Below are 13,785 nucleotides of genomic sequence, written 5' to 3' on the forward strand. Positions count from 1 at the left end.
CAGCAAATTGGCTAGAAAGAGGTTTTGAGGAAGAAGAGATAAGAAAGGCAATGCTCTCCATGAATAGGTCTAAAGCACCAGGCCCAAATGGATTCACAATGGCTTTCTATCAGGATTGTTGGAAAGTGTTGAAAAATGATTTACTGAAAGTCTTTAGGGAATTCTCAAATACACATATTGTTATCCCTGGAGTTAATGCAACTTTCTTGGCCTTGATCCCAAAGAAAGGTGATGCTAGCCATCCAAAGGATTTCCGACCCATTAGTCTAGTGACTAGTGTTTATAAGATAATTGCTGAAGTCCTATAATTGAGGATCAAAGTAATTCTCCCTTCCCTCATTAGTTAGTATCAAGGAGCTTTTGTTCAAGGGAGACAAATAGTTGATCAAATTCTAATAATAGAGGATATAAAGAGATCTAGGAAGGAAGGTTTTGTGTGCAAATTGGACTTAGAAAAGGCTTACAATATGGTGGATTGGGGTTTTTTTGAAAGTTCTATATCAACGGGGGTTTGGGGAGAGATGGTGCAATTGGATGCTTGGGTGTGTACGATCTTGTCATTTTTCTGTCCTTGTTAATGGAGTGGTAAAAGACTTCTTCCCAACTTGCAGAGGATTAAGGCAAGATGATCCCCTATCACCCTTCCTTTTTACTTTAGTGGCAGATGTCTTCAGTAGAATTATCTCTAAGGCAAATAGAGAAGATGAATTTAGGGGTTGGAGAGTGGGTAGAGACAATGTCCCATTTACTCATCTCCAATTTGCAGATGATATCATTATTTTTTGTGAAGGAGGAGACATTAGGAAAGTCGAGAGATTGAAAAATCTAATCAAGGAGTTTGGAAAAGTGTCAAATATGAAAATCAATTTGGACAAGAGTTGCATAGCAGGGATTAATATGGAGGGGATGGTCCTACATAGGATAGCAGATTGCTTAGAATGCCATATCACCTCGTGGCCTCTAACCTACCTAGGGCTTCCCCTAGGTGCAAACCCGAAGGAAAGTAGGTTTTGGAACCCAGTTATAGAAAGATGTAAAAAGAGATTGGCTGCTTGGAAAAGGAGTTATATCTCTTTGGGAGGTAGGATCATGCTGATAAAATCTACTATGGCTAACCTACCCATTTACTTTCTCTCTGTCTTTAGGATTCCACGAAGAGAAGAAAAGAAATTAGAAAAAAATTGTAAGGGATTTCCCTTGAGAGCCGAGAGAGACTAGAAAGGACCATTTAATAAAATGGGAGGTTGTGTGTAAAAGAAAGGTAGAAGGTGGTTTAGGTCTAGGGAATGTAAGGACGAAGAATACAACTTTGTTAGGGAAATGGTTATGGAAATGGCCTCTTGAGAGAGAAAATTTGTGGGTTGAAATAGTGGCAAGTATACATGGTAGATTGGAGAATGGCTGGGACGCTGGTGTATCGCATAGGGCTACCTTGCAGCACCTTGGAAAGCAATTCATAGCCTCCTCCCTCAGTTTCTCAGGTACATCAGGTATGTTGTTGGCCCAGGGAATTTAATTCGTTTTTGGGAAGACACTTGGTTTGGTGACCGACCTTTTAAAGGAGGTTTTTCCTTCGTAGGGGTTTGAGGGATGAGGAAGCAACTTGTCTGTCAGAGCTTCTCCTTCTCCTTGATGGTGTTTGCTTAGAGCTTTCTTGTTCAGAGAGAAGAATTTGGTTCCCAAGTTCTAAAGGTTCTTTTTCTTGTGCCTCCTTTTTTAAAGCTCTTTGTCAGTCCTCTCCTCTTTGTCCTTTCCTTGGAAAGAAGTGTGGTTTCCGTTGATTCCCCCTAAAATTCAGGCCTTCTGTTGGGAAGTGGCTCTTGGGAAAATTAATACTCTAGATTATTTGCAAAAGAAGAGGCCTTTTCTGCGTATTTCCCCGAATTGGTGCACTCTATGCAAATCTGATGGTGAATCTTGTTACATGTTACCATTTACTAATTTCCTATTCATTTGCTACAGATATATGGGATTTGTTTTTCTCTTTGTTTGGGTGCAGGTGGAAATGCCAATGGAGATAAAAATGCTATTTGACCCACCTACCTTTGTGTTACCGAAGAAGAGAGGAAGAGTAACATGGAGGTACACTAGAGCAGCAATGGCGTGGATCTTGTGGGAAGAAAGAAATGCTAGAATTTTCCAAGAGAAAGAAAGGAGTAAATGACAAATTGCGGAGTGTGTAATGACTAGGGTTATACACTGGCTACAAACGGTGGAACTATTCAAAAATTTCACATTTGATGATATTTGGAGGAATTGGCCATTAGTGGCTTCTAGCTCAATGCAGAAGGTTAAGGCAAGGTTGGTTTGGGCTCCTCCCATTGAAGGATTTCTGAAATTAAGAGCACTCTTCCCAGGACCGGTGGGGAATGGAGTCTCTTTAAAGGCAGAATTGTACGCAGCCATACAAGGTGTACAGATTGCAAGAGAGATAGGATTGGAAATTTTGGTGATAGAAGGGGACTCCAAGGTGGTGGTGGGCTGGCTAAAAAAACCCAGATTCAGTGATCTAGGCTTACAGAAATGAATTGAAGAAATTCAAATGGTTAACTCAGCAGATGGAGGCAACTATACAGTGGGTGGGGAGGGAGGCAAATGCTTTTGCTGATTCTCTAGCTAAACAAGGGGTAACTAGGGAACAGTTGTACTGGGCTCAATTGTACATTTATGATGCTTTTGAACCAATGAGTGAGGCTGCACCTCACGCCTTATTTTGGGTTGCTTGTAACGAACATTTTATCATTTGCTTCTAATGAAATCAATTGAATTTTATCTATCACAAAAAAATAAACACATATATAATACTATTTAAATAATTACAGATAAACCCAAACAAATATAAGTTTTTAAGTAACCTCACTTTTGACTAGATCGACTAGACATCAGTCAACTAGTTGGCCTAGTTACCTAGTTGAAGCTTGGTCGTCCCAGGTGACCACATTATTAGGATTGAGTCTATTGACCAACTAGTTAGTGAAGCAGTCAGTATGAACCCTAGATTGACCAGTCAATTTACTAATTGATGCTTTGACAATGCTGTTATATCAGACAAAAAATGAAGACAAGATGCAGAAGTTCCACTGTTCAATATTTGTTCCCATGCATCTCTGACACAGAATCCATGAATGAAATTCTATGATAAGAACGATTTGTAAACTTAAACCTCTTTTCAATACAAAATTACTTTCCACAAAAAAAAGAACTAAATCAAACTATTCGAGTCAAAGAAAGAAGATTAGAGGGAGCTTACGATCCAACTTTTCACCAACACCAAGGACTTCTTGTACATTGCGAGTCATTATTTGGTGGACTTCATAAAGTTCATCATTCAACTTAGCCAGGTTCCTCTGAGTGCGGGTATCCAAATACAATTTCTTGGTTTTCTGTATGAATGTATCTTTCAAAAAGAAATAGAAGACAGAGAAATCTAGAGATTAATATGGCACCAATGAAACTTTGATGGGGAAAAAGCATGTGACAAAATTGATAGAAGCCATACCAAATTTAATGAAGGCATAAGGTCTCGCAGCAGTTTCAATTTGATTCCCATTGACTCTCTCAAATTCATTTTTTAGATCTTCTAGGTATTGAAAAGCAAGTTTTTTTGGATAAGCACGATCACACATCGTCAAATAACATACACGACCTTCAATGATATAGCTGTCAACTTTGGTCAAGGTAAATTCAGAAGATGGAATGGACTCAGAAAGGAAGCATATTATGTCCAATAATGGCAGGTTATGCTATCCATGCAACCATAAATTCAACCCATATAGTTCAAGAAAATCCATTTATTAAAATAAGGCATCTTAAACAGATGTTGGTGCATGCATGAAACTATGATCATACATGTATATACAAGACTTTGTAAAAATGCATGTCTTTATTACAGTTTGAGATACCTACTGGAGCAAAATAGGTCAGAACAGATATAGATTTATATATCAATTCAATAACATGGTTATTAGTGCAAAGTTCTTGCATCAGGCAATGGCAAAAATAATCTTTTATGACAAGGATAGCACAATTAAAAAGGTGGAGTAAAAATCAATGAGGAACAATAGCAGAAAAAAGTGGAGGATGTTAGCTAAAATAAAAGATATGGATCACATGAGAGAGGCACGCCCCAATCAGGAAGGCTGGTAGAGCAACAAGAGTAATGGTAAAGGATGAAAATAGGTGCTTAGCTCACATGGAGGAAGTTTCTTGGAGGCAGAAATCCAAGATCCTATGGTTAGAATAAAAACACAAATTTCTTTCATCACTCATCCTGCTAAGCAACATTCCAACACTATCGCAAAGCAACAAATCAATGGTCATCTCATTGCATAAGAAAATGAGGTAAGAACAGTCATTGTTGATTTATATAGAAATCTATGCTTAAATCAATCTTACCTCCAGCCTAGGCAAGATTGTATAAAATTTGATTGCATCTCAGGGCTGGAAAGCAATTAATTGTCTTGAGGCCCTATTTATAGGGGTGTCAATTGGACTGGATTTGGTCCAATCCGATCCAGTCCAATGTGAATCCATTATAAATGGACCAGGTCCAATCCAATCCAATGAATATTTTGGACCGGTCCAATTCAATGTTTGGACCGTCCAATCTGTTCAAATTCATTTCGATTCAAATTGGTTTCAATCCAAACCCGGTTCATTGATACCTATATTCTTATCTTATTTCAATGGACCAGATATTGGTTTAATCCAACCCAATCCAATATAAATTTATTATGGATGGACCAGGTCCAATCCAATCTAATAAATATTTGGATGGGATTGGTCCAATCCAATATTGTCTTGTTGGCGGCATAGGCACTTGAAAATCTCCAGTATTCTCCTTTCAGGCATCACGTAGCGTTCTTCCAAATCTTGGAACATTTTCCTTGTAAATGACTCACCTCCCAAGACAAGTAAGCCTAGAGCTTTACTTACTTCCACAGCCTTGTCTACAACCTTAGTCATGTCAATAGATTTGTCAATTTGATGAGTCTCATCTAAACAAACTTCTTTCTCATCCTCCTCGCTTAGACTTCTCTCCTCATCAGAGGAAATATCACCATCTTGAATCCTTTCAAATACAGACTCTGTCAACGGTTTTGTTCTATACATTCTTTTCCTATTATAAACTCTCATTTTCCCATCAGATTGGGGTTTTCCTTTAGTTCTTCCCACATTTCTGTTTGGTTCATTTGGAGCCAGAATTGGAATCAATCAAAGAACCAAACGTACCCTTAATGTTTGTAGGCCATAAACCCAACAAATACTTATATGTCAGGCTGAAGGTGCAGGCCATAGTTTTCAAGGCACCAAGGCATGGCTAAGTGACAGGGGGGCTGCCTTGTCGTCTAGTCACCTACATGATGGATTTTTTTAAGTGAAAAACATTATCCTAGGGTAGTTTCCTAGGTTCCACAACCATATTTCTTTAATAACTATCCATAATTTTCATAATAAAATATAATGTGTTGATTAAACACTAACAAAAAAGAAAATAATAAAAAGAAATTAGTATATGAACACACAAAATGAATATTTTAATTTAAAAAAAATAAGAATATGAAAATATTTTATAATACAATGTACAAAACTGCTTGGTGATTATGCGAGGTGAGCCTCCAAGGGCACCTTGTCCCCTAGGCATCACCTTGACAACTATGGTGCAGGCCAGGCCTGAGCTATACCCATCATCATAGGTGCTAAGACTGGTACGGGCCCAGCCCATGATCACCCCTGCCTACACCCCCTTCAGAACAACCAATCAAAGCAAGGAGCTATGTCTTGGCAGCATGGCACAGTCAGGTATAGGGGGTATAATTAGAGACCACCATGGCACCGTTAAGATGAGCTTCATGGGCCCACTGGGGGAAAAGAAATCCTTAAGAGAGGAGATTCCAGCTCTCATCCAAGAACTATAACTGGGGTTATATTCCTTGGGATGGGCCAACCTGATTGTGGAAGGTGACTACAAGGTAATCAGTAGCTGGCTGGAAAATGAAAAAGGTCCTTGGTTGTTGAGGCAGAAAACAACAGAAGCTAAAGGCCTGGTATTCAGAATCTGAAATGCTCATTCAGATGGATTGTTGGATACCACGATCAGAAAATACAATAGCAGATGGACTTGCAAGAATGGGGGTTAACAAGAGCAGTCTTTTGTGTGGTCATCAAGTTTAGGTATTGAACTAAAATCTGTAAAGTCAGCTGATGCTGTTTCTTTGTACTGTCTTCTCTATATCAATCTTCGAGATCAATACAAATGCATGGTTATTGATCAAGGAAAAAGATAGAAAAAAGATTAAGGATCATAAACTAATCAGACTTGTAAAAACCATCAATAAGCTGCAGCCCAAGGAGATCTTGGCCCCCATCATATCCTCTTCTCAAGGAACTTCCATGAATCATGAATGGTACACAAATCCTGGATAGCTCCTCTGTTGGGACCCAAATACCTTCCCCTAACCCAACAAAGGGAGTGGAGCAGGCCACTACCCATCAGCAGTACTCAAGGAAGCAGAAAGGACAGGCGACAGAGCCTCAGAATTAGTTACACACAGAGAGGGTGATTCTGTCGACAGAAGATATTCCCTCCATGATATTTCCCAGAGTTTGTTATCAGTTGGTTATTCTGCCAATCAGAGGATATTCCCTCTATGATTACACCTGTAGGCCAGATATATAAGGCCATACTCTTTTAAAGAAGGAATGAGTGAATATCCCCTGTTTTTCTCTTTCGCTGAATCCCTCTTTTCCTACCTTTCCTTCTCTTCTTCCTCTCCATTTTCTGTTTCAGGAGGTTAAGCCACCCTCGAAGGGGCTTCCGAGGTGAGCGGTATCTCACCAAATTGGTATTAGAGCAAGGTTGTAGATCAGCTATGCCGCAGACAAGATCCTCTACCATGGAAGACAGAGTCAACCAACTTGAGATTGGGTTCCACCAAGTACTGAACGAACTCAGGGATCTCAAGGTGGTCATCTCTAACCTCGCCTCCCAACAACAGTCCGGCGAGACCAGTCAGCCAACAAGGGCCGACGCCTCTGTTTCCGAAAGCCAGGGAACTGGGGGTTACCCCGTCGGAAAGGTTACTAAAATCAAATTTCCCAACTATTCCGGTGGAGATCCCATTCCTTGGATATTCAGAGCAGAGAGATACTTCGAGTACCATGAAACCCCTGCACACCAGCGTGTCGCCATCGCCTCCATTCACCTTGAAGGAGACGCTATTCTCTGGCTTCAGTGGTATCGACAAACCCATCCTCAGGTAGCTTGGGCAGAGTTCACGAAAGCTTTGTGCATCCGTTTTGGGCCAACGGCGTTCGTGGATTATGACGAACTCCTCACTCGATTAAAACAGACAGGGACAGTAGCAGACTACCAGCTCGAGTTCGAAAGAATGACGACCAGAGTACACGGATGGCCGGAGAAGGCCTTGGTTGGGTGTTTTGTGGGAGGTCTCAGAGAAGACATCCACCTGGAAGTGAGAGCTCTTCGACCAGCGACAGTCATGGCGGCGGTGGGCATGGCTCGCTTGCAAGAAGAGAAAATTGATAGCATGCGCAGTACTAGCAAGCCATCCTATCCGAATGTGAGGGTTCTCTAGCGGGCCGAACAGCAACCCCAAAAACAAGTTGGGGATCCTCAGAAGCCCATTTTGCCCAAGCTCACTGTGCCTTTCAAGCGCCTCTCGTGGGCTGAGATGCAGGCCCGACGCGAGAAGGGCCTCTGTTACAACTGTGATGATAAGTTTGGGCCGGGCCATAAGTGCCGGGTCCAGCGAGTATTTCTCCTTCAAACGGAGGGAGAACCGGAGGGGACAGAACCAGAGCACCTCGAAGACTGTGAGCTGATATCAGGCGAACCAGAACCGATTGGAGCCGAGATCTCTCTACACGCTCTCATGGGCCTCAACCCTCTTCAGTCCATGCGAGTAGAAGGAAGATTGGGTGGCCGATCTGTGATGGTTTTGATTGACAGTGGCTCTACTTTGAATTTCATCACTTGCCGTTTGGCAAAGCAACTAGGTATGACTATACACCCCACTCCTCTCTTTTCAATCCATGTGGCTAATGGGAATCAGATGTTATGTGATGGTGTATGTAAGAAAGAAAGGATCCTCGTACAGGGCCATAATTTCGCGGTAGATCTCCACCCATTGGAATTCTCGGGGGCTGATATTATTTTGGGAATCCATTGATTACGTGGCCTAGGTCCTGCACTGTGTGATTGGGCCAGAATGACAATGGATTTTTGCCAAAATGGACAGACCTGCCATTTGCAAGGGGTGCGGCCCCCTAGTCCCCGAGGTGATACCTTATCCTCTATAATACGGGCCTCCAAGGATACTGGACAGCCCTTGTTTATGCATTTAGGCATTCGACCCACAGTTCCGATTTTAAACAATCAAGACTGTGACCAACCTACTGAAGCCCAACACTAGAGCCTAAGATCGATCCTCGATCAATTTGGTGACATATTCAAGGAACCAAACCAGTTACCTCCACCCCGGGCCCATGACCATCAGATAACCCTCTTACCCGAATCCAAACCAGCCAATGTGAGGCCATATAGATACCCTTATTTCCAAAAGCTGGAAATTGAGAAGGCAGTAAAAGAGCTACTGGACAAGGGGCATATATAGACCAGCACCAGCCCGTTTTCATCCCCCATACTCCTAGTGAAGAAAAAGGATGGTAGTTGGCGGTTTTGCGTAGATTACCGGGCCCTGAATCAGATTACAGTGAAGGACAAGTTCCCAATACCTCTCATTGACGAACCGCTGGACGAGTTAGGGGAAGCACAAGTGTTCTCCAAACTGGACCTGCGGTCCGGGTATCATCATCATCAGATCCGGGTTCACCAGGCTGATATCCACAAGATAGCCTTTAGGACCCACAATGGCCATTATGAGTTTCTGGTTATGCCATTTGGTCTTACCAACGCTCCCTCCACCTTTCAGGCCCTCATGAATGACATCTTCAGGCCTTTCTTAAGCAATTTATTCTGGTATTTTTCGATGACATCTTGGTTTACAGCAAGGATTGGGGCACCCATATGAAACATCTTAAACTTACCCTCACAATTCTGAGAGAGCACCAGTTGCATGCCAAATTGGCAAAGTGCTCCTTTGGACAAAGACAGATTCGGTACTTAGGCCATGTGGTTGCTGCAGGCCAGGTCATGGCAGACCTAGAAAAGAGGTGCCATCCAAAATTGGCCCAAGCCCACCACTGTAAAGGCTCTCAGGGGTTTTCTTGGGCTTACCGGTTATTATAGGCGCTTCATTAAGGGGTATGGGCTTATGGCCGCCCCTCTAACACGCCTGTTAAAGAAGGATTCGTTCGGGTGGGCTGATGATGCCCAACGGGCCTTTGAAGACTTGAAGACAGCAGTTTCTAGCCCGCCAGTCCTCACTCTTCCGGATTTCTCTCAACCCTTTGAGATAGAGTGTGATGCATCGGGTGTCGGAGTGGGGGACGTTCTGATGCAGAAGGGGCAACCCATTGCTTATTTCAGCAAAGCTCTCTCAGTAGCCCACCAAAATCAGTCCACCTATGTCAAGGAAATGATGGCCGTGGTAATGGCAGTACAGAAATGGCGTGCATACCTATTGGGACGCCAATTTATCATCAAGATAGACCAAAGAAGTTTGAAGTACATAGCAGAACAAAGGGTGCACACCCCAGAGCAGCAAAACTGGCTTAGTAAACTAATGGGATTCGACTACCACATCGAGTATAAACCTGGGCCTGCCAACAAAGTAGTTAATGCCTTATCACGGGTAGAAGAGCTGACCCAACTAACCTGCTCTCAGCCTAGTTTTCCCTTATTTGAAGCCATATGGCAAGAAGCCAGATCTGATCCACAGCTGCAAGACATCAGGGAAAGGTGGAAAAGTGACCCTTCTCAGGTTCCGGGTTACCAAATTGTGGGGCCTGATCTTTTCTTCAAGGGTAGGTTTGTGGTTGCTCCAAATTCCACCCACAAAACTGAACTGCTAAGGTTGTTTCATGATTCCGCGTCGGGAGGACATTCAGGGGTGCTACGGACCATAAAAAGACTTAGCAGCCACTACCATTGGGTAGGAATGCGCAAGGATGTGTTGCACTATGTATCAGAATGCCCAACTTGCCAACAACAGAAATACTCCTCACAATCACCCGCGGGCCTTCTACAACCCCTCAAGATTCCAGAGCAAATGTTGGAAGACCTCTCCATGGATTTCATCACAGGACTCCCTCGTTCTACAGGAAAAGAGGTCATCATGGTAGTGGTTGACCGCCTCACCAAGTATAAACATTTCTCTGCTTTGCCTCACCCTTACACTGCAGCGATGGTGGCCAACATTTTCATACGGAACGTGGTGAAACTGCATGGAACACCAAGATCCATTGTCTCGGACTATGACCCTGCCTTCCTAAGTTCATTTTGGAAGGAGTACTTCAGATTGCGAAGAACCCGACTACACCCATCCACCAGCTATCACCCGCAAACTGATGGACAGACTGAAGTCATTAATCGATGCTTAGAAGCCTACCTTAGATGCTTCATAGGGGAGAAGCCTAGACAATGGGCTCACTGGCTTCCGTGGGCAGAATACTGGTACAACTCAACTTATTAGTCAGCTGCAGGGATGACACCTTTCAATGCCCTATATGGCAGAGAACCCCCTCCCATATTACCCTATGAATATGGGTCGTCCAAGGTGGCAGAAGTAGAGACTCGCCTACTGGAAAGAGACGAGATTCTTAGACTGCTCAAGGCCAATTTGACAAAGGCCCAGCAACGAATGAAGATCAGCTATGACTCTCACCACCGCCCATTAGAGTTTCAGGTGGGTGATTTTGTCTACCTTAAGCTCCAACATTACTGCCAGGTCTTAGTGGTAAGACGGGCTTGGCACAAGCTATCTCCCAGGTATTATGGGCCCTACAAGGTGCTGGAAAGAGTGGGCCTTGTTGCTTATAGATTGGACCTCCCTACTACCTCGAAGCTTCATCCAGTGTTTCACATCTCTCTTCTCAAGAAGGCTGTGGGAAATCATACTCCTATCTCATCTAGCTTACCCCAATTCACTGAAGAAGGGGACATTTACATAGAGCCCATCAAAATTGTGGATTTTCGATGGGTCCGACGAGGTGGGCAGGTTGTACCAGAAGCCAAGGTAGAATGGGCCGGGCTGCCCCCAGAAGACGCCACTTGGGAACCTTATCTAAGGCTGAATGAGAGGTTCCCAAACCTAGACCTTGAGGGCAAGGTCAATGCTAAGGAGGGAGGAATTGTTGGGACCCAAATGCCTTCCCCTAACCCAACACAGGGAGTGGAGCAGGCCACTACCCATTAGCAGTACTCAAGGAAGCAGAAAGGACAAGCGATAGAGCCTCAGAATTAGTTACACACAGAGAGGGTGATTCTATCGACAGAAGACATTCCCTCCATGATATTTCCCAGAGTTTGTTATCAGTTAGTTATTCTGCCAATCAGAGGATATTCCCTCTATGATTACACCTGTAGGCCAGATATATAAGGCCATACTCTTTTAAAGAAGGAATGAATGAATATCCCTTGTTTTTCTCTTTCGCTGAATCCCTCTTTTCCTACCTTCCCTTCTCTTCTTCCTCTCCATTTTCTGTTTCAGGAGGTTAAGCCACCCTCGAAGGGGCTTCCGAGGTGAGCGGTATCTCACCATCCTCCTTGCAAACAAATATATAGACTCCAATAAAAGAGTTCTAAGAATCAGCTATAAGTTAGATATGGTAAAAGCTTGTGATCATGTCCAATGGGATTGATCAACTTGGCCAAGAGAGAAAAATAAACAACCCTGTGGAATAAGCCCGAATAGTGAAAAATTACCACCTTGTGGTAAGCTCTTGGATGTGCATGATTTGAGGCATCATAGAACCATAGACACAGTGCTCCCAGGAAGGTGATTATGACAATACAACAAATAGCAGAACAAGTTATGGATTGAAGTGATTGCAAGTTTGCAACCATGGAAAGGCTATATTTGATTGGGATCACTTCCACCTCAATCAACATATGGGATTAGTTTGAAAACAAATTGTTTCGACTACTGCTACAGTAGTCCGAACCAGTAAGGAGAAGAAGAAGAAGATGATGAAAGAACTGTCGAACCTGATAGACTAAACCCTATCAGTCGACCTCTTAATAGTGATTAGGCTCTAATTAATTGTACAAAGACTAAATTGCCCCCACTTAAGTATGGGACAGAGAGTCTCTAATAAGACTGCCACATAAGCACATAACTTAACAAAGGTGAGTTGACTAATCTACCCTTATTTGGCTAACTCTAACACTCCCCCTCAAGCTAGAGAATATATGTCATATAATCCCAGCTTGTTACATATATAATTCACTCTCCTTGAGCTTAAGGCTTTTGTAAACAAATCTGCCCACTGATCACCTGAGCCTACATGTTCTGTGCTTATCTCTCCAGTAAGAACCTTCTCCCTCACAAAGTGGCAATCAATCTCTATGTGCTTTGTTTTCTCATGAAAAACAGGGTTGGATGATATATGGAGCGCAGCTTGATTGTCACAGTACAATTTCATAGGTTTATCCATGTGGAACTCGATTTCTTGTAGGAGATTCCTCAACCATACTAATTCACATGTAGTGTGTGCCATGGCTCTGTACTCAGCTTCAACACTGCTTCTAGCCACATCCGTCTGCTTTTTACTCTTCCACGTCACAAGATTTCCTCCAAGAAATGTGCAGTAACCTGTAGTAGATCTTCTATCAGACACAGAGCCTGCCCAATCTGCATTTGTGTACCCAACTACTTCAAGTTTTCCTCCTGGTTTATACAATAGCACACGACCCGGAGCTCCCTTCAGATATCTTACAATTCTAAGAACTGCATCCCAGTGAGATATACGAGGGTTTTGCAAAAATTGGCTCACCACACTGACTACAAAGGAGATGTCTGGTCTCATGATAGTCAAATAGTTCAGCTTCCCCACTAGTCATCTATACCTTCCAGGATCATCAAATATTTCCCCTGTATCACTACTCAACTTAACATTTGGTTCCATAGGAGTCTCAACCGATTTTGCACCTAACAGTCCTGTTTCATCCAGAAGATCGAAAACATATTTTCTTTGGCACAGGTTTACACCTTGTCTTGATCTAGCAACTTCTATACCCAAGAAATACTTCAATGTCCCAAGGTCTTTTGTTTGAAAATGATTTTGCAGAAGGACCTTTAGTTTGTCGATCCCCAATTTGTCACTGCCAGTTATGACAATATCATCCACATAGACCACTAATAAATTCTTTCAAGCTTCTGAGTCATAACTGAACACTGAGGTGATCAACCTGGCATTGTTTCATTCCAAAATTCTTCACCACTTCACTAAACTTCCCGAACCAAGCACGAGGCAATTGTTTCAACCCATAAATTGCCTTTTTTCAGTCTACACACCTTACCATCCTCCCCGTGAGAAACAAACCCAGGTGGTTGCTCCATATATACCTCCTCCATAAGGTCACCATAAAGGAAGGCATTTTTTATGTCAAGTTGAAATAGGGGCCAATCATACATAACTACCAGGAAAATTAACACACGGACAGAGCCAATCTTAGCCACTGGAGAGAAGGTCTCCATATAGTCCACTCCATACAATTGTGAATAACCTTTAGCAACAAGTTTGGCCTTCAGACGCCCACACTACCATCTGGCAAGTATTTAACAGTATACACCCATTTACAACCCACAACATGCTTACCAGGTGGAAGAGTAATGAGCTCCCACGTGTGACTATGCTGAA

The 13,785-nt window shown here is 42.8% G+C and overlaps 1 protein-coding gene across 6 annotated transcripts in view; it reads right to left on the reverse strand.

The window, feature by feature from the left end:
* Positions 1-13,785, reverse strand: part of LOC148844325 (25.3 kDa vesicle transport protein SEC22-1) — a 47,907-nt gene that overhangs the window by 5,983 nt on the left and 28,139 nt on the right. For all 6 annotated transcript variants that reach the window (XM_088957631.1, XM_088957632.1, XM_088957633.1 and 3 more), the window contains 2 exons: positions 3,500-3,660; positions 3,251-3,397 (listed from right to left, as the gene is read on the reverse strand). In XM_088957631.1, coding sequence (XP_088813757.1) covers positions 3,251-3,397; positions 3,500-3,660 — 308 coding nt within the window. The remainder of the gene's footprint in view (positions 1-3,250; positions 3,398-3,499; positions 3,661-13,785) is intronic.

This window comes from Nelumbo lutea, chromosome 8 (genome assembly GCF_056320005.1).
Source record: "Nelumbo lutea isolate HS-2025 chromosome 8, American lotus-T2T, whole genome shotgun sequence".
NCBI classification, from domain to species: Eukaryota; Viridiplantae; Streptophyta; class Magnoliopsida; order Proteales; family Nelumbonaceae; genus Nelumbo; species Nelumbo lutea.